Source organism: Botryllus schlosseri, chromosome 7, assembly GCF_051294905.1.
Source record: "Botryllus schlosseri isolate E-star chromosome 7, Bs_hap1, whole genome shotgun sequence".
In the NCBI taxonomy this organism is placed as follows: Eukaryota; Metazoa; Chordata; class Ascidiacea; order Stolidobranchia; family Styelidae; genus Botryllus; species Botryllus schlosseri.
In genome coordinates this window covers 12,184,706-12,211,887 of record NC_137242.1, presented here as the reverse complement: position 1 = coordinate 12,211,887, position 27,182 = coordinate 12,184,706, and the positions used below count along the sequence as shown (strand labels likewise).

Here is a 27,182-nt window from a genome sequence, read left to right as displayed (position 1 = left end):
TGCAACATTGCAACTCACAGGCGGCTTATGAAGACACGTTGTGCGATGACAGCCATGCAGTATAATCACTACCGGATGACTCTTTACGAGCTGTTTTCCATGCTTATCATATAGTGGTGATTACTGCTTATCGTCTACTTCGGTCCGGGTTTAGACTGAAAACACGATGGAGCTGTTGCATGCATACTGCATAGTGTAGTAGAGAAAATACTCTGTTAGCGTTAACAGTCGACACTGCGATTATAGTACTACCAAAAAGGTGTTGCAAATTGGTCATTAATGTTTGGTTATGAAACTATACTATATATAGGTTTACCTCCGTTACAAATTCAACGAAATATCGAAATTATAGCTGCATAAACTGTATTAACGGTCTTGCAAAGTATCGCTGCTTGGTACGTTTGTGTTTTTAAATGGCTAGCATAAACTCTTGCAGGTCACACGCACAAGCAAATTAGGCGTTATCCATTAACGCCCGTTGATTAACATCTGCAGCACGCTGCCGACACCTCGTGCCGTATAATCTATCAATGCACATTGTGAAGCATTGTTTACGCTGTATGTATGGTATTTGCAGATCATAGTAAAATAGTCCGCCGACAATCTGCTCGAATCCGGACCCAGTGTTCTGGTTGGGTATCCTATATCTGTGGATTTAACTGCAACTCGCAACTGTGTTTCGGATTCGGACATTATACGCGTATGTGGATTTAGCTTGGGAGCTTGAAAGAGATGATGACGCTTCTCGAGGGATATATCGGAATCGACACCCTGACAGAACAAATACGGAAAAAGGAGCTGAAACAAGGCTTCGAATTCAACGTGATGGTGGTTGGTAAGGGACGAGACAAATTTGTTGGGTAGCACTGTTTGTACTTAATTTATTCATACCCGTTATACTCAACCTAGCAGTCACCGCACGCATATCAATTTCATACCTCCTCCAAACGTTATTGCAGTACAATACTTGGCGCCCTGAATTCGTATTAGCGGTCACATTATTGTCGGGGATTAGAAACGGTCTGTTGATCCACCATCATTCGAATCGTTAATCCTAGTGGGTCGTGCGAATCTAATAGACGAGAATATGTCATATTTCTGCACCACGCTCACTCTGCCATTGATTGTGACGGAAAAAGTGTGATATTTTTGAGTGCAATGTCACATTAAATCACTTGCATTGTGATTGTAGCGTCGAGGCGTGCATTAGAAATGAGTTGGCGGTATCACTGTGTAGTGTGTATGCAACGAAGTACACATTCATCGTTACATAGTGCGGAAAACTATTTCTCTCTACATATTGCGGTAATATATTCTAATGCGCATAGCTGATGTGGTGTCGTCTGGAGAGTAAATCCTCCCGTTTACGATCAATCAATTTATGGCCCTGTGGGAAATGGACTGGTTGTAAACCTGTACGATTATGCTATACCAGTCTGTCATCTGATCCACACGATGAGTGGTATATTCATATTGTTAAATGCAGCCCTTTAGTGCTTTGTATCTATCAAAATCGCAGTGAGTCGTAAGTTCCCAGTTTATATCCATGTAATTCGACTATGAAATGACTTCGTCGCGCCCCGTCGTTGTCCGTCGTTGTCCTAGGGTCGCGGCTTGATAGTAACCACCAACTACTACACTGCTTGAAGCTGTAAGCAGTGTTGGTTAACATCAGATATTAAACAACTGTTCCATTCATTAACCAAGCGCCTGCCGGTATCCCACGTGGAATCACGTTCGTTTATAGCTACTCCGATGAGTATTATTCTGCGTTGACTAGCTAACACATTGTTTTGAATCTACAACTACTCTCGAGGCATTCAAACCGTACTGGTGTGTTTACATAGCAGTCTTTGTGGTTTCAAGTTTTGTGTAACGATAGTGAGCTCTCTCGATAGGTCGGCAGGATTTGTCGCTCGTTAACCAATTACTTGGATTGAAATCGCTGTTCTCGCCATGGCAGATCAAGCGTTCTTGAAATTTGATATCATTTTCAAGTAGCAAATCGATCGGCGGTATAACCCGGTCCTGTTGCGTAACTTGATACGAAGTCCATATCCGACTGGAAAATAGCTGGCGAATAATATCACATTTGGTGATCTGCAACATAACAACAACGTTGCAGTTGCTGCATATGGGTTGAAGCAAAAACCCACAGTAAATACCACCGATACTGCACCCGGACACCATAATTCAAGTCGCGTACAAACACTACAACGTTGTGAATATTTCGGGGAAGATTTTGACAATTTCGTAATCTTTTCGTATTTCGCGCGTTGAACGTTATGGACGGCAAATCTTTCTTTGGTGTCTCGACAAAACTATGGTTACGGCCCTGCTGCTTGTAACGGTCATGTCCCTATCAAGTGTTCGCTAGTTGTATATATATATATATATATATCGATGCGTAAATTACTTAGTCTATGTAATTATTGTCTAGGGTAAGTTTGAAAGATTTAGGCGTAGGGATCCAGAGGCTTGATATGCTTGAAATGGGCCCGTGACTGGAATTAATGTCATGAGCCACTCCAGTAGGCCTATATAATGTGAATCATTGTGATGCTTATTCAACATTAATTAATTGGGTGTCAATCACGCGCAGTGAATAGTGAAAATGTCCGTTTCAAGTAATGTAAATTGCCGTTTATAAGGCAGCGCTTATTTCTATGTACCCGTGCATTGTTTTCAATCGTCGTTATGTTAATGAAAACGTTTGGTTTCGACATTTTCACCGCGATCTGCTGAAGTCGGGATTCAGCTGCGAAATGTGGTCACTTAATTGCTAACTTAAAATACCAGGTGGCTGTATTATAATTACACGACGTTAGTCGGTATTGAAAGCTATCTGTTTGCGACCTTTGATACTAACTATGCATCGCATAAGTTACATCGGTGCTGACATATATTCCTTCCAGTCTTGAGCGTACAAAACCAGACTTGTGGTAGGTTCGCTTACATTTGCGGTATTGTGAAGTGTTGTAACACGCCATTTGGAGAGCGTTAATTATCATCAAGTGCGAATCGAAACGCACACTCCTGGTACAAAGGATACCTTTTGGCGATTCGCGATGGATTTTACAATTGTGCATCTAACGGTACAACGCCGCTGCTATATAGGCGTTTTCGCGGGCTTTGAAATGCGCGCATTGCTCAGCTGGCAATTATGTTTCTTACTCTGAATTTTCGGTGGCAGAGGTGTCGCTTGCATACAACTCAGTATAAGGTTTGCATCTCGTATTTCTTGCAATTTTATATTTCAATGTCGAGCGCCCGTCAGCATGGCACCTGGCGTGCTGCGTATTTCTTCGTTTTCAGACTTCATATAGCACTTATCACATCGGAAAACTGTAGAAAAGAATTTAATTTTTCCAAAACATACAGTAGGCTACACTACTACGCGCAGTCAGCTTTACTGGCAGATTGGCAGTTACCGTTACTGTATCTGTGAAATTGAAATTTGAATGGCGACATCGGAAGTTATAGATCGTATTCACTCTCATTGTATCAGTAATCAACTTATCATTCATTGACATCACGAAAGAGTCCATTATGTGTGACTTCTGATATTTATTATCAGCGTTCAAACAATTCGACATACCGTATATAGATTGTGCTAATAAGAAGAAAAGGTGATGGTGGACAACCGTCGTATTACATTGCAAGACTTGATTGCGTCCAACGTTTACACCCGCGATACCAAAGCAGCATACTTGAATGTGTAATGTCTATCGAAGAAAGTGTATATCATGAAGTCTTCCGACACATTTACGAGCAAAACATCACGCGCCAAGTACGTTGCCAAACATTGCGATCGTCACGTTTTATGTCGCATCTCAATTTTGAGTGGATAAAAGCATTATTTCGAGCGACATGACATTTGTTTTTGAAATGTCACGATCAGCTGTTTCAGTCGGCACACACAACGCGCCCTCTATAAGCAAGGGAATTCCGCTCGGTCACACGGAAAATCTCAGACAGATACGGTTTCAACGCTGTCATTGACCCTGGCGTGTTAATTCTCCGAGTCCAAAGTAGCTATATCCGATTTTGGTACTTTGCTATAATCGGATTTAGAGCATTCAATTAATTCACTTGGAAATTGTCTATAAATTCTATTTTGGTTGTAACAGTTACATGGTCCTAAATTTCCATAATTTCCGACGCCATACTTCCCATTTTAGAGTTGAATTTGGGTTTGCTAAAAATCAAGCGTCCTGGTGAGCCTCAATGCAGCCGTATTACAAGCATATAGTTATCTCATGGGAGTGATATCAATTAATAAACGGTCGAACAAAAAGTTGCGATTCTCAGTTAGTCCAATGTCAATAATTATTATTCTACGCTGTGAAGTTATACTTTAATGGATAGCTACTACATCCCATACTGCATGAGGCCTTACCGGGTTTTGTCGCTGCGCAGTGCACAAGAGAACGTAAATGGACGTAAAAACAAGTAGGTGGTCTCGCTATGTCGATGGATCAATACTTGTTATCCGGTGTGGTGTCAAAGTCGAGCTAATGAACGATGAGGTCGAATGCCACATTTGAGACCACATCAAAACATTCTCGCTGGCTAGTATCCATACCCAAATCCGTACAATATGTAGGTCAGAGCACAATCACTCTTGTAGGAGAATACGAGGCATTACAATGATCCTATACCCTGATCGGATTAATGCACCCCATTTGCCTTTGAAGTCGACGGAATGGGAGACAATTTAGGAAATATGATATGCGCCATGCTTCAAATTATCCAGTATCGTTATTCGTTACACTGTTACGTAATGCTAGCTAATGTCCAATGTGACACGTTGTCGAGTGTCTCGCGTTTCCTTTTACAACTGCGGTCTCGGATTCTGACTTACTGGTTGTGAAGTGAATCCAGTCCCGGTATTGAATGTGTTTGAATATCAACGTGGAATCTCCGGATCCGGACAAGATTTTGAATGTCTATTCATAACTTTCCGCTGACACTTTTAGATAGTACCGAATTCATCACGTGGTGTGCTAGAAGTGCCTAGCATTTGTATACTGAAGAGCGAAGTTTGATATATCAATCCTATCAGAAAGTCTGTTTCTCCTTCGTAAAAGCATTCATATTCGGGAGATTAGAATTCATTCTCGTTAACCCCATGTCATATGAGATTGCAGCAACATTCGAATAAATAGATTATCGTTACTGTTTCAGGTACTTCTGGTCTAGGAAAATCGACCTTGATCGACACCTTGTTCAAATCGAAAATCAGCAGACGCGTAGTGAACAAGGAAGAGTACACATGCCCGAAAACAGTCGAAATCAAATCAATCAGCCACGGTGAGTACATGTGATGATTATGTAATGATACACGATAATTTAGCAACGCTCTGATTATTATTTACTAAAACAAACAGGCTATTTTCATCACCACGAAAACGACATTCCAAGTGTAATTATATGTGATTCTTGCGGCTTGGCGGCACGAATTGCAATGTCTGAAACGACTTTTTCGCTCAGCGCAATGCTATTGGCATTGATGCCGTGCCAGGTTTTTGTGAAGCGGCGATTTGAAAGTGTGCTCTTTCGCGTTTTATTCGGCTTGCTATTACAGTTTCTTTGCTATGTCATTAGTGCGTGTCCTTGCGTTATTGGGATTCCGCTACAATTTTCACGGTGTCTGTCCGGGTATTGAGAATATAGGCTTAATTGCAAGTCTGTCAATTAAGCATGGGTGTGTAGTGGAGAATTGATGATCGGCTGAAAAAATAATATTCCCGTTCTGTAGCATTACTTTGAATTGCTCCGGACGGAACGTAACTTTTAATGATGCTGCAGAAACCGCACTGAACACCGACATTTGCAGTTACCCTCCTCCAATTCCCTACTACACGGACTCTCGTGTATAATAGCAGTCGATTTTCTGGGGGTGGGGGGGTGGGTGGTTTACAACTATTTTACTCTCAATTGAGGACTTCTCTATTCTAATTATTCGACTGATACATAGATCAACTTGAATAGGACACGATGGGTACCTATGCTCGGAATACGAATCGCTAGGTTATCCTTGAGTAAACACAGGCAGTTCGCGGCATTTACATAGGACTACAATTTATCTTTTTTTCTGATAATGTTATCCTTACCGTATGGTCGTGTAGCAAGTTATCACATGCCAGGAATTTTCACAAAACCACACACTTCCACCCGGGAGCTAACTTCACAAACTACGATTTTGCCGATAACATTCATCAACGGGAACAAATCCAATTCTTCCGCCCTGGTTTAGTAAAATTGCACCAGTAGCTTGTATTCCAATTTCAACATGGAAGAATTTCGCAGCTACCGTGTATGTATTATTGCATATGCATGCTATTTCCGTCGATTACAGTGCAAGCAATGAATTATCTCTTCCACCAAAGCATTTACGTACCTTTCGGGGCTATATTACTCTCCGGGTCAAACATGGGGCTACTACTGCATCAACGTAGTTGACGAAGTAGTCTATTACGATGGCGCGAAAAAGTAATCATGACTATACACGAATACAGATATTATGTTTGGTTGAACTTGTGTCTTGAACACTTGAAGACAATCACGGCACTCGTCAGCCTACCGATCGCAGTTCGTTGTGTGGTGTGTTGAAATATGCGTTTCCTAAATCAACATTTACCGTGCGTCAAGTCGCATCCCCACCATATTTACGAGTTATTTTTCCCAGTGTTGATAAATAATTCCGGCAGCCCGGAATGTAAACAATCGAATACATTTTATTTTTAAGGCTTATTCGCATTGCGACGTAGGCCACCCACAGACGATACACCGTTGACCCCTATTTTCAGCGCTTGGCAACACCGAGCCATCACAGCTTTAAACAGAGTAGTGTTGAACTTTGATCTGAGTGAGTTGTTCAAGTTTATCTTGCAATTTTCAGTTATCGAAGAAAAAGGTATCAGATTAAAACTGACTGTGACGGATACACCGGGATTTGGCGACCACATCAATAACGATAATTGGTATGTTAATGCGTATTTTTATCATTGAAGTATTCTATTCGTGCCTCACAGTGATTGCTGACAGGAATTCCAGCGATCATCCGCTTTCCAAGGTCTTGGTATCGCATTACGTCTAAGGCTTACAGCTGCTGTGATTCCGTGTGGCATTTGATTATCGTGAAATTTAGACAAAGTCTTGTCCAAAACATCGGTGTAATCATCATCCAAATTCCGTCACAACATGCCGTTAACACCGTCTACGTCTAAGCGCTATGGCTCTCATGACATGAAGTCGATCATGCCAAGCAGTCTTAAATGTCCTTACGCTCTAATTTACTGCGTCGAAGATTTACGCTGACTCATTGTTGACATCACCATTGCGGAGCATTAGCAATTTCTTTCCAAACACGCATTGATCTGGTGATGGGCTCTGACTGTGACTTTACATCGCCAGTAACAAAATGTGGCAGGTCTAATCTCTTCAATGTTCATGCTGACAATAATATATTAAATTCAGCCTCCAGGTCATTGTCAATCAGTCAACATTGACAGTGACTGGCTGTTAGATGAGGCAGCTAGCAGTATAACTGTTTCATGGTAACATGAGCAGATAAACTGTAGCGCGAAAAACTTTGGGGAAACCTTTTATGCTGTAAATCGTCAGGAAAATCTGAAAGTCATCCGTAGATTTCATTGAACTTGGCGATACACGCATTCCATTCGATTTAATGACAGGACAGGTGGATCGAACAACAATAAATGCGCTAAGCGCACGGTATATTTTCGACACTTTAAGTTGATTTTTGAGATCAGCACGCGGTTTCTTGAGTTTGGAATTCCCAACACGCATTGGCTCCGGCACAACTCTAACCACACGTAATTGTCGGACGCCGTGGTAACATATGCAGGCCTGAATCACCGACACCTCATTGTCTAGGCCTGGTATTCTGTGTGCGTATTGCGGGCACCAGTACACGAAAACGTGCGCTGTCTAGTCGCGAGCCGGGCCGGTATCACCAAACTTGCACTGACTCAAACCCAGCTCTGTATGAAAGAAAGACTGTAGTACATCATCTATTGTGATATGGCGGAAAGATTATCCAAATATAAGTAGAATAGTTCCATAGTTTACGCGCAGTGTTGGTGCCACTCGCCGAATATTTACATTTGAGGAATAAAGATAGCCGTATGATGTAATGTATGCTCCGTCTCAGCGATCAAATATTTACCATGTATTCTTCCTGCTAGCGATCGCGATAGGAGTGTCCCGTTCGTTATACCGAATTATCCTATACCCGTCACATGTACTAATCCTACTGCTATATTCAGAAATTTCAGTCCCGAAACCAAAGCATGGATTTCAGATCAATAGCTGGTGACTTGCGATACGCTACAGTTGAGTCATGTGACCGTTACGGATCAATTAATTCCGTGTCAGTCACCGTCCTGTTCGTATTAGGTGGTTTGGGTCTACTTTCGGAAATAACTATTATGTGGCGCATGCTTGGAATAAATTTGACAGCACTGCGTGGTGCGTTTGACAACATTTCCTTAATACATGGCATCGACGATATTTCATTCTCAATTATTTACCGGCAGTCATCTCTGTACCTGACATACCGGTATTGGTTCGTTTACCCTGTGTTGTATTTACAAGTTATGGTATAACGCTTTTGGTGGAAGATCTCCAGGGCCATTTGCTGGAGATGTTATAGCCACCCCTTGCTGTTCCATAATCAGGTTTGCCCAGTTGTTTGACGCGTAAAGTCGTTTTTCAGCTGGATTCCCGTCACCAAATATATCAACGAACAGTACGAGAAGTTTCTTAACGAGGAGATCTCAATAAAAAGAAGCAAGCGAATTCCCGACACGCGAGTGCACTGCTGCATATATTTCATCGCGCCAACGGGACACTCGTAAGTGATGACATTTGTGGTTCGTTAGTCGGGATGTGGCCGGTTAGGGGGGGTGGGGTGGGGGGTGCGTTTGGTCCGACTGAGAGCAAATGCGACTTTCTGCGCGCCGTGTGATTTTCGATTCTTGGCATTGGGAAGTACGGTTTGCTAGATAAACGTAGTAACATCCGACTATCCGAGTAGCTTTCGATTTTTCTATTTTGAAATTCTTGCCCTTTGACTGTACAGTGTACAATCTGTACAGTGTACACCTTTAAAACGCTAGTGAACATATGGTTAAAGTTGGGGTTGCGATTATGGTTAAAGTTGGGGTTGCGATTAGGGCTAACAGTTAATTTTGGGATTACAGGGGTGATGTATTTATCCCACTATGACGTCACAGCGTAGTCTAAACGTCGTTTCGGACCTACGTTTTTACGGACTGCCTCCGAGTCCGTGATTAGACAAGGAGTATTAGTTTAGCTTTAGATATACATATATATTGTTCCATTGTGAAGTTTTGAACCCGGGTCAATCCTCGCGTTGGCGATTTGATTTTCGCTATTTGAAGTGTCAGTGTACTTTATCACAACGTTTGTTGATATTGGCTATCGCGAGCGTGAGAATATCAATCTTACATCGGTTTCTTGGTATCGCGTGAATACGGCAGCTCGTATCGTATCACGACCGTCGGTGACGGTGTTGTAGGGAGTGAGGCACTGTAATATCACCTTGTTTCTTCTGAAAGGGTTTTCGATTTCGCATACATCTACCGTTTTGTCATTTTCATGACACATCCAACCGGTTTGCCGGGTTAAAAGTCACGCTTTTCCCTACAATTTCTATTGTGAAATTGCGACGTCATAATGTGACGCCACAGCGAATCTATGACGTCGACCATAGTAGGTTTTTAGCACAAATTTCTATCCTGTCAAAGTGTCACAATATCGAACATCGCGTTTTTGAAATGTGGGAGAATTCTCTGCTGCTTTTTCACTCCTTTCTGAGTCCTCGTATGGTAGGGTCATGCATCATGCCTAGCTAGCGTTATGCGGGAGGCATTGACATGGTGTGGGAAGACTTCGTGGTGATGTGGATGAGGCTGTTTCGAGCTAGAGTTTCTGCTGAACCTTTGCGCCATTGTTAGTGCTCCCAACCTGCCAGCCGAGCGTCTTTTCTGCTCAATAGCTCAATAGCTCTATTGGCTTGGCAAGGTTGACTGAATGAAATATCTTTGGCAGCAATTGGCTAAATTTAACACCTAAAAAGCATATACTTGATTGTACAGTGTACAGTTCATTATACACACATGTTTCGGTCGATTCGCCCATTACAGTTTATTTTGTACCAATGGTCGTTCACCAAGTTTTAGGTTAACCGTACTTGAAATATAGATACTCCAGTAGCTGGATAAAATATTATGGCATGTGATAAATCAAATGTTATATGAGTAGCCTAGCAAGTATCACTACGCGACATAATAAGGAAGATGGCACATCTGCACAATGCATGCTGCTCTATCCTGGGATTGCAGCATCGAAGGTCTTAATGTGGATTTCGCAAATAGTCCACAAGATAGGTACCTGTATTGTAGATTCATCGTTTCTATCTGACTCACAAAATAGCGGGAGGCGGTTGCGAGATCGTAGTTCTATCCCAAGCCTATAATGATGACCAGCTAGTTCCGCCAATGATATCGAGCGCTTCATCGCGTCCGGTATGCTACTGAATATAACTATTACAGCAAGATCCATAAATCTATTGATTCGATGTATATTTCTACTGAAAGCAAGGTATGCGATGATACATCCTCGCTTCATACTAATGGCAACGATTGGTATTGATTTATGGCGAGCTATTTTCAGTGTGGACGATAAATGCCGATGAAATATAGTCGAAGATCATTAGAATTGCACGACTTCCTGGTAGGGCTGGGGTCCGATAATGTCTAATTACCAAACACTCAAGATTCCATCATTGCGTATGCCCTAATGGTTAGGATTTAGCTATTAGCATTTAGTATTGTTTCCGCATTGGGTTGCAGCAATACCAGATCGTTTCATTGACCTGGCTTCGTTAACTATATGAAAACTTTTGACCCTTCTAAAGCCAGAAATACATCAAATAACATAATGTAGGCGTACCCCCCCCCCCCCGTTATCCGACCGTCTGTTTGTCAAGAAAGAAATTTTTGAGTTTGCAAATGATAGTTACTCAACAATTATCAATAATCTGATCAGTGATCATCTGTTATCTGAATGTTTTGCCTTGAACTTTTGTCGCTACGTCCGCGACACTCTTTGCTCTCAGTGTGACCTCGCTTTCGCATTCATTTCCTAACAGCTTGAGAGTCTAATTTGAATTTTATTCCACGAATATTCACAATTCACACACTCGCTTCCTCGTTGATGCACAATATTCAATATTTCCGTATCAATAAACTTCTAGGGCGACGGTAAGCATGGCCTTAATTCCGTACATGTAATGGAGAGCAGAATGCTCCTTGGATATTGTTTCGAGCATTCCCTTATCGGCCCGCTTTGAAGGAGCATGTGAACACGTGGGATCCGCCGTTTTCGTAAGCCGCCTCGTTGTGATTCTAGATTCCATGCCGCAGGTGGTATATTGCCTGCGATTACTCCTGTGGAGTGTGTCGAGAAGGACCCACTTTTTATGATAACTCGATAAAATAGATGCGGTTTCGAGTGTTGTTGTACGCTTTCGCGCCGGTGACTCAATTGCGAAATCAGAAACTTTACACTGTAATTGTTACAAACCAGTTGACATACGGAACGGCGATAGTTGCTGCGTCGAGAACAACTTTGTGTGCTAACGCGAATATAAGAGAACACTTAAGTTCGAATATGACAGCATAACAGATTGCGGTTTGTTGTGACTTAGCTGACATGAAGCTGTGTAGCGAAGTTCCCACGTTGTACAGTTCCCACGCATTTACAATCAGTGCGATTGGGTATGGGTGGGGAATGGGGATAGTTGTTCTCTTGATATATGGAAGCAACACAAGTCATCGATATTGCGGCGCCATCGAAGGGTGCCAAACTATAACCGCGATTGCATTTTGTGGCGATCCGATAACAGGCGAAACAGCAATACGGTTAAATTGTATTTTTATCATCTGTTTTTCATGACACATGGTTCTGATTCGCTTGCTGTGTCGCTGCTCTATCATACGGAATTAGGTCTGTGATCATCGGTCGGTGTCATTGGGAGATAGACGCATTGCTGTCTTGCATTTCCTGAAGTATTTTTCACCCTAGAGATCACTTGATCTTGGTGTACCAAATTTGTCTTCTAAAATCTAGTATTGGCGTTGGTCTCGGTAGCTTCATCTTTGGTAAACATGTATAAGATCGTACATGTACAATGTGCATTGTGCATATTCGCCAATGAATACCGCATAGCTAACGTACTAAATAGTCCGCTTCAATGCATTCATAGCTGCATGACCGCAGGAGAGCAGGTTCAACTGTAATCTGAGCATTTGTGTGCTATATTTACCTCCTAGGAACGAAGATGTATCACTGGACCATACCTATTTCAAATTCAACCATAGTCGTGCCCTGCCCTTTGGTACAGTGTATGACCAAGTTTGCAACTTGCAACGCCTACTCGATTGGATAATGGATATATTAACTTGAGAAGTAAAACCGTTCGTGATTCACCACTTCCGGTACGCGTGGGATAACTGGCAATATCTAATCGCAAATAGTCTTGGCATGAATTCAGTTTTGTTCGTTTGCAATTGCGAATGATGGCGGCACGGAAATAATGCGTTGATAGTTGACTCGATTATGATTTATGAACAGCAACGCAACTGGATGCTATGATGCTATGTGCATGTCTGCATAATTTTGCAAGTATCTTCCGCCAGTTTGACCGCATTTTATAGTTAATCCTTCCAGGAATGAAACAGGGTGTCGCATTAAATATTCATATCATATGATCAATTGAACCTATATTTGTGGACTGCGCTGCTATTAAAACCCGTCAGGTCGAAAGTACTAGGATGGCTTTGAGTGAAGATTGTTGCAATTTCTCCCCTACTTTTCCAACCAATTGCACCGGCATCGTGACGCGATATCCTGTTTTTCTCCCGAATTTTGATCTGTGTTGGAATACAGTTCACTCTTGACGAATCGCGATTCCGTGACAACACACAATCACGATCAAAAATCTATTATTACGTCACCAACAAGGTACCAACAGAACATCTCGATACCGAATCAGTCTGAGATTCTCCGATGCGTCGCGCGCTTTCTCGCACCATCCCATATTGGGCGTTTTTTAATCTGTGCGGTTTTATTTTCAGATTGCGACCAATCGATATCGAGGCAATGAAACGGCTCGTGAAGGTCGTCAACGTCATTCCAGTAATTGCAAAAGCGGATTCGCTGACAATCGAGGAGAGGGAGCGATTCAAAAGAGTGGTGAGTATCGTGTTCACGCAACCGTGTCTGTATTTTACGACAGTAGATTTCACTACAGGTATAGTGGATTTGGATATGTACTGTACAAATGTTCAGCCAGACGGAACGAATTGACCTTTTCCTGCAAATTTCAGTCGCTCTTTACTGTCGTTCAGATTCTGATGTCGCTTTAAAATGACTAAAACCTCCCATAATAATTCTGTCGATTATTGCTAGTGATGGAAAAACTGAGAGTCGATCTTTTCTAGCACCGAAATTACGTCCCTTGCCACTGAGACATATTTTATCTCCGACAATCATATTTTCGACATTTCCCCCTCGCTCTGCTTTGCATACCCTGAAACCTTGACAGTAGCATTCAAAACTGATAAACAGTCTCCGTGTACATCATTTCAAATATATTGTTAGAAAGAAATCCCAAACCAGGACCAACAAGAATCAAATGGTCGCGTGTCAGACAACTATGCAACCGACCTCATGTCAAACCCGATCCAAATTCATGACTCTATCCAATACCCGCGTATATATTCACTACTTGATGTTGCGATGTAATGCGGACACGGCAGCGTAAGATACTGTACAGGAGACACAGCATTTTATTTTGCCAATGAGTGCATACTGCATAGTTACATCACTGTTGGTAATGTCGCGACATGTTATCATGTTTTACAATCGCTCCGCCGGCATATCACATGTGATATGCCTATCAACAAATGAAGTAATCGTTTGTTATGCGTAGCCACACGAGTGCCGTCGATGTGAAATGAGATATGTGCGGGTAATCTTCGTAGCGATACCGGACTGCCTAAAAAGACATCGCATCATTGTTCGGGCGGTGTTTTGGGATAAACGCGGTTCCACGCTACTTTAAGACGACGGGTCAAGTATACTGCGATTAAATGCGATCGATAGTGCGGGTATCAAATCTTATCCGGCCGGCGTCCGATTCACTACAGTGCACTCGAGCAAATCGGTATACAGGGCTCAAAATCATTCCTCTTCATCAGCTGCATCGTGACGTGATTCATGAATCCGTCTGACCTCCGGTCCACCACCAGTACCAGTCATGAAAATTGCGTCTGCGGAATCTGTTACACGAGAGAGATCAATGGTATCATCACCTCGAATCAATAGATATCGCGATCTTAGAGAATCATGAAAGCTAATTTAATGAATTGAATTTCATATGTTTTTCACCCAATTTACCTAAAACTTCTCACCAATTTCGCACAGCGTTCTTACCAACTACATCTTCAGAGTACTAATCTAGTCTATAATTCAGGGAATTGAAATACCTCCGAATGTGCCGGATCCGCTATGTGTTGCAACGCAAATAGCACGATGTGCATTGATGATTGAAGGGCGTTCGGAATTCCTTGTAAATGTGGGTCAAGTCCCACTGATCTTTTTCATTGTATCCATGAAATGGCAATGTGTATGATGGTCGATGGTCACATTCATTGTTTTTGAATTTGAGTCATCCTTATTGGGTCTATGGTCTGGGAATCGAACGTGATAATAAGTACTTTATGGGCTGCATTTGGACTTGAATTTCGAGCTCGGGTCCGCTCATATCCACTAATATCTAGTGCCATTATTAGAGAAGTGAGCCTGATGCCATCATGTCGATGGAAGCTTTGTAATTTCTCTATGCAGACTGCAGAGTTTCCTCTGGGGATTCCAAAAAGTATTGTCTCGAGTGTCTACTACGTGAAATTTGTGGCATGTAGTCTGTAGTGTCCTATACGGCTAGCTATATGCCGAAACCGCGTGTCTCGGTATATACGCGCGTCGCAACGTGATTTCCGGCCGCAGCGTGGATCAAATTACCGTACTATATTCTGTTAGCCATTATATAGGGCTACGAGCAAACCATAATCAAAGATCTCGGGAATATTTTTCACGCGTTTGTTGGTTTGCGCATGTCCGTTAACCGTAATTGGAATGATACTGCGTCTGCGTTGTTGTACGCGTATACACCGAAACTACGCTCCATGAAAGTTCCTCGAACTTCCTGCATACAATATTATTCGAACGCCATGCTGTCATAGCAGGCAGTAGCAACAAATCCATTGCCATCTATGTTCACGAAAGTATCGGTATATCCCTTGGCGAAGAACTGGTGTTTTCACATGGTTATTGCGCAGTTTCGTACTACGGTACGCATCGCACAATATGTTCTGCTACTAGTGATTTCGCAGCGTGTCAAAACTTACAATCAGGATTAATTACGACTACTACTCCTGGAAATATTAAATTATTGTGCCCGTTTCTTGCCAATAGTGAGAGAAAAATCGCCTTGTGCCACCGATTTTCTGATTGTAAACGCCAGAATCGTGTTCGCTCAGATAAGTAGAAAACAGACCGAATATCGATTATATAATTTCAAATGGGTACTGCTACTGCACTGTAAGATTGTACCTATATTGTATCATTGGGGGTTTACGAAGGTACTGTGCAGTCCGTACCAACAAAATTGAAATTATATTTTGACCATGAATCACTGTGTCACAGAAGCAAAGTGATTGGGCCACTAGAACTGCACACATAGGCCTACACTATAAACGAAATTCGTGTAGTCTACAGATGTATTTCATGTGCGGAAAATTGGTTGACACGGACCGGCTCCATTCTCACCGAACCTAGCCTAAACCTAGCCATCGTAACAAACCTTAAGGATATCGCTGACCACTGTGTTGTATGCTTGCGGAACGCGAATCTACGAAGCTGGTTTATGGTTTTGAGCCCCAGTTTTAGCTAAATGTAACTCTGCTGTTCGGGAGCGCTGTTCAAACATTAAATTCGTATGCGAGTGATAAATTATGGGAACCACTGTCCTAAAGTCAATCAGCATCTTAAAGCCGCAACTTGATATCGATGCGCGACCCATGCACGAGGTGGGATTCAAAGTAGTTATTCGCAATCCGATCCCGTGCTGCTTCAAAATTTCGCGCTAAAATAGCCGGTCCCGCCCTGTGTGATGTCATCAATTTCCTCTTCCATTGCGAGAAATCAATGCCAAGAACATTACGTGATCGTCCTTTTCATTTCGTATTCTATACGCAGCGGAAAGATCAAGCTTAATGATTCCAGAAAGGCGTTACTTGTCGACTAGATCAAACGCGCAAACCGATAATTTTGACTTCCCGAGCTGATGATAATTACACTAAATTGCGTTGCTGAGTCTAAATCTCGCCACTGCAACAGTTGGCCATTCCTAAATATACGCTTGCAAATTGAGTAAATGCGCGATTCTTATTGTGCTGAGACTGTGTGAAAAGTAATTCAACCACATGATAGGCCTCATTACATCCAGACTTGTTTTACGTTTGTGTATATTGCGGCAACGTAGCGGAATTTTAATACAGTAGAGCTGTGCAAGTGCTCTAATCGAAACGGCGTGGTATTTCGCAAAACTGTTTACTGTCTACCATGTACGACTGGTATCGCAAATAAAAATTGGAAGACGCATATCTCTGTGCAATACTGAGTTATGCTTTGCGAACCATACTATTCCCGATATGCCTTAAAATAATTTTAAGTGTTTAAGCTTATCTCGTGATTCCTGAAAACGAAGCAGCCAAGTAATGAAGTCGGCGGTTATTTCTTTAATCTTTCTTATCGCACAAGGAGATATAATTAGCGAAACACCTTTACACCATCACCCAACGATGTAGCTGACATTCATATTAATATCGTTATCTTGGTGTGCACTTTACACCCTACCGAGGGGTGTAAATGAGCCGAATGTACCATCTCATATGAATATATATTCCCGGGGACCGGGGTGTAGCAGGGTCGCATTTAGCGCACCAACCTGAGAAGACACAAGGTTGTACTGTACACGCAAGCTGAACGCACGACACCCCCGGAATATAACCTCGTTAGAATAGGTGTATTTGTGTATTTATACCTACCAAGGGTATGGGTGTATTGGTCGCAGTACGTATCAGAAAGTATTGCCGGAATTATTTGCACTGCACGCCATGGTGAAAATCTCGTAAATACACCTGTTTTTATACATGGATGTCATCACCAACTCTCAGTACCCATGAAATGTCAAAATGATGACAGTATTCGCATGACAACCTGCAGAATGTAGATATTGAGGCGCGTGCGCCATAATAGAGTTAGTTACTAACTCCACATCAGCGCTATAATTTTCCTACTGACTTCATTGTCGGAATTTAATACAACTGTACATAAAATCGTTTTGAAAACCTCAAGGTCGACTATTCAAGCCGGAATCATTGTTGGCTAGGTTGTTTGCTTATTATTCGTTACGGGTCGTTAGGCCGAGTGCTTGTTTGTGATTAGGCCTCGCGCAGCGCAACTAATCCGGTAACATTTCATTAAAAACCGAAAAATCCATCGAATGCGCCACAAAATCAGATACGAGTAGGATAACGCGATCTCGCGGTAAGCATACAATATAAAATGAACATGAACATGCGATATAGCGTGATGTGGCAACATATTCTCTGCCATTGAAACTGCGAACTCTTCCTAGTAATATTCCAGCGTCAGTTGCTCAACAGGTAAAATAGATACCTGATGCGGCTATTAAAATATACATATATGCCATAATAACATCGTGATGTCATAATATTATCGTGATGCGATAGGTGGATAAGCAAACAGTCGAAATCCATCTGTATTTCCGGACAACCTATTCCCCAGAATATACTGTACGGCTTCCGATAAATCGCATAATATCTGTCCGTCTCGCTACCGAATGATTTACAAGCAGGTCCAATAAACGTACAGCGACGGAAAAAATGGGCAACATATAGTCACAGTAGTCTTCTTCACAATGTTCAGAGTCACAAACCGATGTTGTCTACATATGTCTGCAATTGGTGTATTGATCATATTGCCGCCATGTAGAGTAGGGGGTAACCAAATTATGCTTTCACATCCATTCCAGTGCGTAAAAACGATTCAAACACACCAATCCTTCTTATGAAGATATATCCCATGGATGTAGTGGGTAATGTTTACGCGTACCACCATCTCACTCATTGAAATCGTGAAAGCAAAATTTCGTACCATAACGTGCTGTTTTCCGTATTTGCACAATGCGGATTAGTTAAGACATCAGCTGAATGCACGATTTCCGTTTACAGCGTACCGTACATATATTGAACCTCTTTGCTCCACGCCCATATGATTAATTCGTTCTGATTCCGTTCAACCATCCGCGTGTGTATACTGACGTAGGAAATTGTCTCAAAATAGTCTTTATGCAAACGCGTTAGTTTCTGCGTGCAGACCAGACGCGACAGTTTCTAGTCTGTTTTTCATTGGAACTTTCCATAATCACACCTTGCCACGAAAATTACCTGTCACTCATTAGCAGTTTGGCTTCCTGGTGTTATCACAATTTGGACTGAAAGTGGAACAACGTCCTTGCGCACAGGTTCACGCAAAACCAGGAAACGCTGTCATGTTTACAAGCGTCGAGCAGCAGGATTAATATTGTTGTATGCGTCCGTGAGGCGGTAATAACAGTCTTGTTTGCGTGCTGTTTTCTCTAATGCACTGAATTCCATTCCATATATAGATGGAATTACTAGACTGCACGCACGTAGACTAACGATATTTGCTAAGTACTGCTTGTCATAATTTCTCACGAATGTACTCGACTGATACAGACCGCGAGACCGCATTTCAACCTGAACTGTCTGTAGGGAACTGTGGGTAGTTTTGGTAGTTTGGTTGCGTCTGCTTGCCGACATGCCCGAGATACACCGATACCCTCTTAGTGATCACGCTTATTAGCATTACCAATTCCAAAAGATTGAGGTGGATCTTCGAACATGTCGTTGATTAGAGAAACGGTTAGAATGTCTCACCCCCCCCCCCGAAATAACGAATAAAACAATAACAAAGTGAAGTGCGGAAAATTGTTGGTAGCCAATATTCGGTTGTGGTCACTGGTCAGCCACTCGCGGTTACGGGGTTTGTAAATTATCCCGTTTAAAGCAGTGAGTTTGATGCCTGTAGCCTTTTGATGCTACGTCACTATAACCCGCCTTCAAACAAGCGAATTATCGTTTGTACTACTAGTGCGGTCGCGTAGGATCAATGCAACTCCAATAAACATAGTCATACAAATAGACAAAAGCAAATTCAAAAAAATATCAAACATTCAAGCAGGAACCGCACCTCGTTAATATATTTGTTATATGTTTGGCCATGGTTCAACTGTTACAGGACTGCTCTCGCACTATGCAAGCTCAAATTCAAGTCGTATCGTATCGGTGACTATGTCTCCCTAAAACCCAATCACTTTGAAACTAAATGCCCCAATGCCTGTTCCAAGCCCGCCCATGCAAAGGACTACGGCTGCGGGAGGAAGGGCATCCCGCTTTAAAACATCAGGCACAACTATACATCTGGATCAGGATGACCGATCCGCTGTGGCAACATCATATTAGCGTGGCGTGTCGCAACATAACATACTATACTATACTATCTTAAGTTCTTTCAATGGTTGGTTGAAGATCTGATAAACTCTACAAATTTCACGTTCAAACTCGACAACAAATCCACTCCGGCATTCCCATTTCCGCCATCGCAAGTAAAACAGGATATTAGGTAGCTCTGGAGGCATACAAAACGACCAAGCACTACTTGATGACCATGCTTCTTCTAGCTCGTGCCAATAAATAAGCAATAACCTTCACTTTTCTCGTAAAAGCAACACGAGACAGAAACACTCTATCAGAAGTCCACAGCCACACCTACCACTTCAATCGCAGAACAAAGCACTGTTTCTTTTGAAATGCAGGGAACCACTCGTTCTTCTTCATTCGATTAATTGGCATGATCAAATATATTCTTTGCTTAGCTTACATGTCAAACTCATGATATTATATGTCGACGCCTGTCAAGTATGCTGAAGTAGTACGTTCTTGAGAATGAGAATTCCCCTCATAATATTTATTCTTACCGTTCTGTGGACGACTCGGAGTTATAATCCGATCCAATATGTAATATTTGTCACAATTATGAAATGACGATTTTCCCTATAATGGCATTTCGTATTGGCTTACTTCTCGCCCAGTATTAGCATCATAGTGTGGCAATGCTATTTTTCAGCGGGAAGCGTTCGTCTGGTGTATTTGTATTTGAATGCTTTATCCCGCTAAATGCGCCGCAAATCGCCTGACAGCGGTGACACCGAGCTAGCTTTGAGCGGATATCTCGGAAGTAATACGCCCACCGCGAGGTCTGTGTAAACAGGGAAAATTCTCAAGGGAGATTCGGAACGAATATATTTCGTAACTCCGCTCTGACTTCTGAAAAGACAGCGCTGTGACTAAGATATCCAACCGAAATCGTTGGTGACGTAAATTACACGGTTCAATTTAAGGCGGCTGGCAGCGTAGGATATCTCGACACTCCTGGGCTGTCGCGTAGGCGCACAAGCGCGATACGTGATTCACAAAAGAGGCGTTTCCGCGTTTGTTGAGAGCGTGAGAAAGCTTTACTTGCGTTCTGGTGGCGAAGCTACGGTGACTTGCTGCGTGCCCACGTTTCCTGTCAACGCGAATCGGTTGTATTTGTCATCGATATGCCTTTCTCCGTTTGTTTGGAACTACGGTACGGTGACCGTGTCGGCGTTACAGACACGGTGTCTTGTAGACCTTATAGGCTTTTACCAACTGCTGTCTTGCACGAGAACGGTGGCAACGGATGCTTGGTCTTTGATATGAAAGTCCGCGAGAAAATATTTTCATGAGTTCTGCTGAGTAGGAACGCGGAAGCATATAGTTCCAAAGCGCGTGTGCTGATGTGTGCTGTGAATCCATGGTTAAAAAATATGAGTATTTACCACATAAGCACCATTGCGTAGTGTGCAAATCCGGCCATTAGCACTTTCTGGTACCATTCCACTGGGGAAAACCAGTCAAATACGCTGGTCCCTGTAGCAATTTATGCCAGGGGTGTGGTGATGTTTACGTGTGTTACCTTATCGCTGTCCTACACAAACAGAAGCCACTTTACCACTGGGATATATATCTATAAGAATCGGCGTAGGCCTATTGGTCTCGTTTTCGCCCATTCTGATTGGTGAATGAGTAATTTGGTACCAGCAAGGGTGTATGACATGATTACCACTCTACGACATGTTGGAAATCTGTGGAATACACTTTTTTCAACTCGTGTGTTAACAGCGTGTCGGAATTCTTATGCCATGCGCAAGAATAACGATAAATCGTCAATTTTTTCCAGATCCAAGACGAACTGAAGCAACACGATATCCAAGTGTTTCCGAACGTAGAACACGAAGACACCGACGAAGACGAAGCCCAAGAAAACGAGCTGCTGAGGGTACGTGTAGAGATAGACAATCAATTCAACGCGCTCCTTGTCATCAGCTAGCGGGTTTTGTTTCAGAGCAAAATGCCGTTCGCCGTGGTCGGCGCCACCAACTCTTACACGGTCGGCGGAAAAACGGTGTTGGGAAGGAAAACGAACTTCGGTTTGATAGAGGTCGAAAACGAGAAACACTGCGAGTTTGCTCTTTTGCGTAACATGATTATAAGGTGGGTTGGCCGAATGTCTGCGCAATGTCGGGTGATAATGAATTTGCCATTTTGAACCTAGTTTGGTAATAATAACAATAAAATTACACTTGCACTCGTAAATCACAATAATTTCTGTAATTACGATTCTTCATTTTCAATCGTATTTACCCCTGTAGGTGGGGCTATTGCCTATTCTTCATCTACCGCAATTCTGTAATCTGAATTCTTCATGTATTGCACAGGAATAACAATTTGACTTCATAATTGAAACTTTTAAAGTTCACTTCAATCTCGGCAGGTGGCTCCCCGAATTATTGTGTATTTATCAGTTTTACTGGGAATAAATAATATTAATAATATTGTAGTGATAATGTAATAATGTATAGAGCGCACTATATAGCAATATATCATTCCTACTCAAGGGCTATGTACGCAAGGCCACGTAAAAACAGAAGTATACGGATATGTATAGTTGTAAGGAAAGAGTAACCACTATTTTAGTAGGAATTAGTGCGGAGCGGATCGACAAGTTATCTGGCCCCATTACGATCATGTTTGTTAAAGCTCTGGTTCGGATTCTAGAAATCACCTTGACCCGGTCCGAACTCACAGATGGTATTGAATATTGATTGAAACAATGCAAATAGGGCATTAAAAACTCGAAGATCAAACCCGACCCTTATCTGAAGTAATCATGTCTACTTGGACTTATCATATGGTTTATTTCCATGAACATTTCACTTTGACTATTGATTCGAGGGTCGAAGATGGTAAGGCTCTCATATTCTTACAAGAAGGACTGATCCGGCTTTGATCCGACTCCGGCCGTATCAGAAAAATTACTGATCCGGCTCCGGTCAAAAATGAGAAAATCCGACTGGATATCCAACTCCGCCCTAGTAGAAATGCACGACTCTCTTACGCTTGAAAATATCTGATAAACTGTTCGTACGTGCCATGTACTTGGTGGTCTGCAGTTGCTCTCGGTAACGAATCACTTATTCGAAGTATCTGACGTACGTTTTGCCTATTTGCACTCCATCTATCCAAGTGGGTATGATGTTACACTACGTATGCTAATGCTCTTACTTTTTCAGTTTTTTCGGGCAGAACTCGGTCCAAAATGTTTACTTTTTTATTTGGTGATCTTTCCTCTGACTTGTAATTGAATAGAAATTCATGGCGATACTTTTACTTCAACTTAAGTAGCGACTCCGAATACTTTGACTTCCTCTCGTTACAGGACGCATCTGCAAGACCTAAAGGACGTAACGGCGCAAGTCCACTACGAATCGTACCGGCAGCGGCATCTCGAAACCATAAAAAACAATCCCAACCACAACTCGGACGGCACGGTCATCGATATGGTCACCCCCACCCCTTCCCCGGTGGGAAGTTTCCGCTCCCAGAAGTCCTCCTCGTCCCGGTCCAGCCCCCTGGCGTCCGCCAACAGCACCCCGAAAATGAGCAATCACAACCAGGCCAACAACAACGCGCTGTCAGCGCAGCGCAAGTTACAGGACCAAAACGCAAACCCGGTGTCGCAGGCCAAAGTCAAGGCGGCCATGCTGATGCAGAAGAACGGCGGCCCGCGCCACGTGGCTGAAAGCAAGATATAACGGCCCGCGGGCCGGTCGGAAAGAGCAAAGCTGGTCCGCTATGCCAAGCGGCGTCGCCTCACCGCGACTCGAAACTCTACGTGGCGTGCTTATACGTGTAAAAACAGCCACTTATATTCCGAATTTTACTACTCTCTTTGTTCGTTTACTCTGCCGCATATGTCGAAAGCAATCAACATCCTCGTTTCACTATTCCTTTTTAAAAACTGTAACTCGCGCGTTCGGAACAGGCTCTAGGCCACCAGAGCGATCAAAATGTTCAATTGCCTCTTCGCGTCGCCCATGTTTTTGTCGGTACGTGGACATCTGAGCATACAACACTTGTACATGCTACACTTACGCTTGCGTCCCCTACGCATGCGGAAATTGAGCATGTTGGTTATCGTTGGGGATAGATTTAGGGGTGGGTCAGTGTTGGGGTTGGGGTTCGGTTTCGGGTTATGAAGTCGGACGCTCAAATGTCGGGCAACGGGTTGTGTCTGTACGCCGTACCAAATTGGGGCGGAAGGCGCCAATACACCTCGAAATATTTTATTTGATGAAATAATTCCGCCCACTGCCCAATTTGTCATCCCGAGCATGCCCGCGTTTGTCTGATTTTATCCAAGCCCAACTGGGTCACGACATGGTATTGTTGGAACTTACTGCACCGTTCAAGGCGAGTTTGCTCCATAAATCGGAGCTGACTCGGGAAATTGTCGATTCTGGATTTACCAAACTATTTCTAGACTTACGATTATGTCCCGATCACTCCAAATATGGTTACGAAGGGAAAGAACATTGCTATGTCAAAATCGGGAGATGTCATATCTCACACTCCCCACACATCAGGCAAATGCCGCGCTGGCTTCATGCCTCCCGCTAGTTTCGGTCGGGCACCGCCTTATTTGTTAGTCGTGAATAACATTATGATATGTATGATTTTTACGTTGGTACGTTCTCACTATAAAAAATCTGTCCGTTACTGTGCGCCCCGCATGCTAAATGCAGATACGTGGACGTCGCGTGTAATCTCGTGGAGGCCCATAGTACGAAGTATTGTTGCTGAGCAGGGAGCATTCTGAATAATCTAATTTGGGCCTATATAGGACAAGTCGAATTTTCGTCGTCCACACGCGTGAAGAACTGCCATCTGGTTCCCTCCCGCTGTGAATCGGAGGCGTTTTGAAGCAGATCCTGCGAATTCAGTCAAATCATCTCTTGGATATTGGCGAAACTTCCTGGTAGCCTGTTTTACAGTTCTAGCGGGCGGCTGAACGACTTGATAAGACAATACTTGCGCATCGCGTTTGTTTCTAGCAATGCTTCTACATGTGCATTCGTCGAAAAAGTAAACGAAATGAAGCACTGATTCTGATATATTCTATGGCCATCGCCATAATATTCATCCTAAGCAGAAGTATTTGGGGACGGTCCTGTAATTGATAGAAGAAAGCTGGCATTAATATGTAATTGCAGACTGGGGAAACCGACGACTGGCATGTCCGAGATAATGAGGTTCTGCTGAGTGATGTGCATGTCCGTTATGCATTTGTATTGGTCATTGAATTAGCAGATAATGTACACAGTTCTTTTCACCATTCGGTGTTGTTGGCTCCATTTTCATATTCACGCAATATGTATAATAGTTGACCATAACGACCATGCTGAAAGCCTAAATTTTGTCAAAGTTGTCCGACTATACCATCTCGTTGCGATACCAGTGCTACTTGTTATTATTATTCGCCTACTCAGATTATGAACAAGTTTTCAGATAAAAAGTGATCTCTTTCTATGTAAATGCAACCGATAGTTCATCTTACAAAGTACTCAAAACCGTGGGTTGTGACATCGTCGATATTTTGTCTGTTGTGGTTCGTTTTTTGGATTGCCAATAGAAGTCCATCATCTTTTCAGTTCCGATAGCCTGAGTGAGTCGTTCAATACAAACCGACAGAGCTGAGATTGTCTAGCATTCGGCATCGAATAGGTATGCTGCAATTTAGTCGTGATGAGGTGTTGGCCATGTGTATGCGTTGTGAGGAATACAAGAGGCGTGACTAAACGTGGAGTCCTCAAAATTTGTTCGTTATTACAAGTCACCATACGGGTTTTTGCGGATACGATTTTCCGTTGCGGCATTGAATATGAAACCGCTGCACTGAAGCACCTCACCTTTCCGGAAGAAGGAGATTGAAGAATTATTCCTAACGCAAGTAACATTTGAACATTTGTGAGGCCAGCGACCTTCTGAATCGAGAGTTATATAGCAGTGTCACCGCAGATAATTTGGTATGTTACCACGGGATGTGCAACCTGCTTCTGCGGACCGTCATTTCGGCTCATAAATATTATTATTCGTGTGACATGACCAATTAACATGACTTAGCGATGTACAATTACGCTCCCTGCATTTTCAAAGTCATCTCCACCAGCTCTACCACAAACTTTGATCGCGTGGGCGGAGAGAGCATAAAAATGTTATAGTGATATATGTAAAAACCTATGATATTGACAGAATTCATTCACAAAACAGATTCACATAGAAACCAGATGCATATAGTAAGCCCACCAGAAGGTATACATCGATCATCCTATGGTGGACCCCGGGCGATTGTTTTTTTGGGGCGGGTGTTGGCTTAAAAGTGCAGTTTCGCTTCTATGGTTACAACACACAGACACATATCTGCACCAGCCTAACAGTATATAGCCAGGGTTGCCATACCGCCCTTATTTCTAAGATTTGTCCTTATTTTGAACGGCCACGTCTTAAAAAACTCAACTGTCCTTATTTCTAAGAAATGTCCTTTTTCTCGACTTGCGTCCTTATTTTGTATTATTTTCGACAACTACAGAACTTCGATCGTGTTCCTCTGGTAGCCTCTGTGTTGCAACTTGCAATATCTGCAATTGTGACATTAACCTGGAGGCCATAGGAGAGACCGCCATTTCAACTTATATTGATACCCCGAAACAAAAAAAGTGTGTCATAATGATTAATTCGAACCAGTCGATGAGTACTTTTTTCACAAGTCGATCAGCATCGATGACCACAGGCAGCTGCTGCTGATGGTACCTGGGCATTCCATACTGTCAAACACCAGCAATCATTCCTCACCAACGATTGCACATCGCAATTGTTCAAAGGAATACTCCCCGATTCCAACATCGCAAAGAAGTTTTCTTCGGCCAAGACCAAGACTACAAGCATTATTACTGGAGTTCTTGCTCCACACGCTCAAAAAATGATTTTGTCAGAACTTCGTGTACTGCCTTTTTCCATCTTGGTCGACGTCTCTAATCACAACGAAGTGAATAAGTCTGGTTTATCACCCCATGGGGGCCCCAAGACCAACGTTTTTTATTGGGGGGAGGAGCTGACGAAATGCTGTATCGGTCCTGAGTAAAGATAAACCTAGACCTGAGCTGTCGTGAGATCCATGAAGCACTTTCTAATAACAAGGAGTTGCTAGAGCAGATTGTTTCTGGCGAAAAGTATGGAAAATGATATGCCACGGCTCGTATAAATACGGAGTATGTACAGAAACGCTTTTTAATTCCAATCTAATTTTTCGACTGTCCTTATTTTTGGATCCATGTCGATGGCAACCAGAGGTGGTCAAATCAGTCAAGAAATCTACTCAAGTACTAGTATAGAAGTGCTTCTTCCATAAGCAACTTAAAACTACTTGAAGTAGAAGTGGAACTGACTGACTTCAAATTTACTCAAGTAAGTAAG

At 42.7% G+C, this 27,182-nt stretch overlaps 1 protein-coding gene and 2 long non-coding RNA genes across 3 annotated transcripts; 1 reads left to right on the top strand and 2 right to left on the bottom strand.

The window, feature by feature from the left end:
- The first annotated feature begins 561 nt into the window (after nt 1-561).
- Nucleotides 562-25,359, top strand: LOC145442207 (neuronal-specific septin-3-like). Its single transcript, XM_080320107.1, has 8 exons — nt 562-835; nt 5,188-5,313; nt 6,905-6,986; nt 8,744-8,881; nt 13,191-13,308; nt 21,550-21,648; nt 21,715-21,863; nt 23,089-25,359. Exons 1-8 carry the CDS (start codon nt 733-735, stop codon nt 23,462-23,464), a joined length of 1,191 nt encoding a protein of 396 aa, XP_080176233.1. The 5' UTR covers nt 562-732; the 3' UTR covers nt 23,465-25,359.
- On the bottom strand, nt 13,310-17,490 carry LOC145442232 (uncharacterized). Its single transcript, XR_013915985.1, has 2 exons — nt 15,893-17,490; nt 13,310-15,861 (listed from the first exon to the last, which is right to left on the bottom strand). It is a non-coding gene; the product is annotated as an uncharacterized LOC145442232 (long non-coding RNA).
- Nucleotides 23,831-27,091, bottom strand: LOC145442231 (uncharacterized). Its single transcript, XR_013915984.1, has 2 exons — nt 24,736-27,091; nt 23,831-24,680 (listed from the first exon to the last, which is right to left on the bottom strand). It is a non-coding gene; the product is annotated as an uncharacterized LOC145442231 (long non-coding RNA).
- Nucleotides 27,092-27,182: the final 91 nt, after the last annotated feature.

Bases quoted from the DNA above. Each gene is read 5' to 3' on its own strand.
- LOC145442207 (XM_080320107.1), top strand. From the start codon at position 733: ATGATGACGCTTCTCGAGGGATATATCGGAATCGACACCCTGACAGAA. The intron at 13,309-21,549 runs GTGAGTATCGTG...AATTTTTTCCAG, and splicing joins GGGAGCGATTCAAAAGAGTG to ATCCAAGACGAACTGAAGCA. The intron at 21,649-21,714 runs GTACGTGTAGAG...GTTTTGTTTCAG, and splicing joins AAGAAAACGAGCTGCTGAGG to AGCAAAATGCCGTTCGCCGT.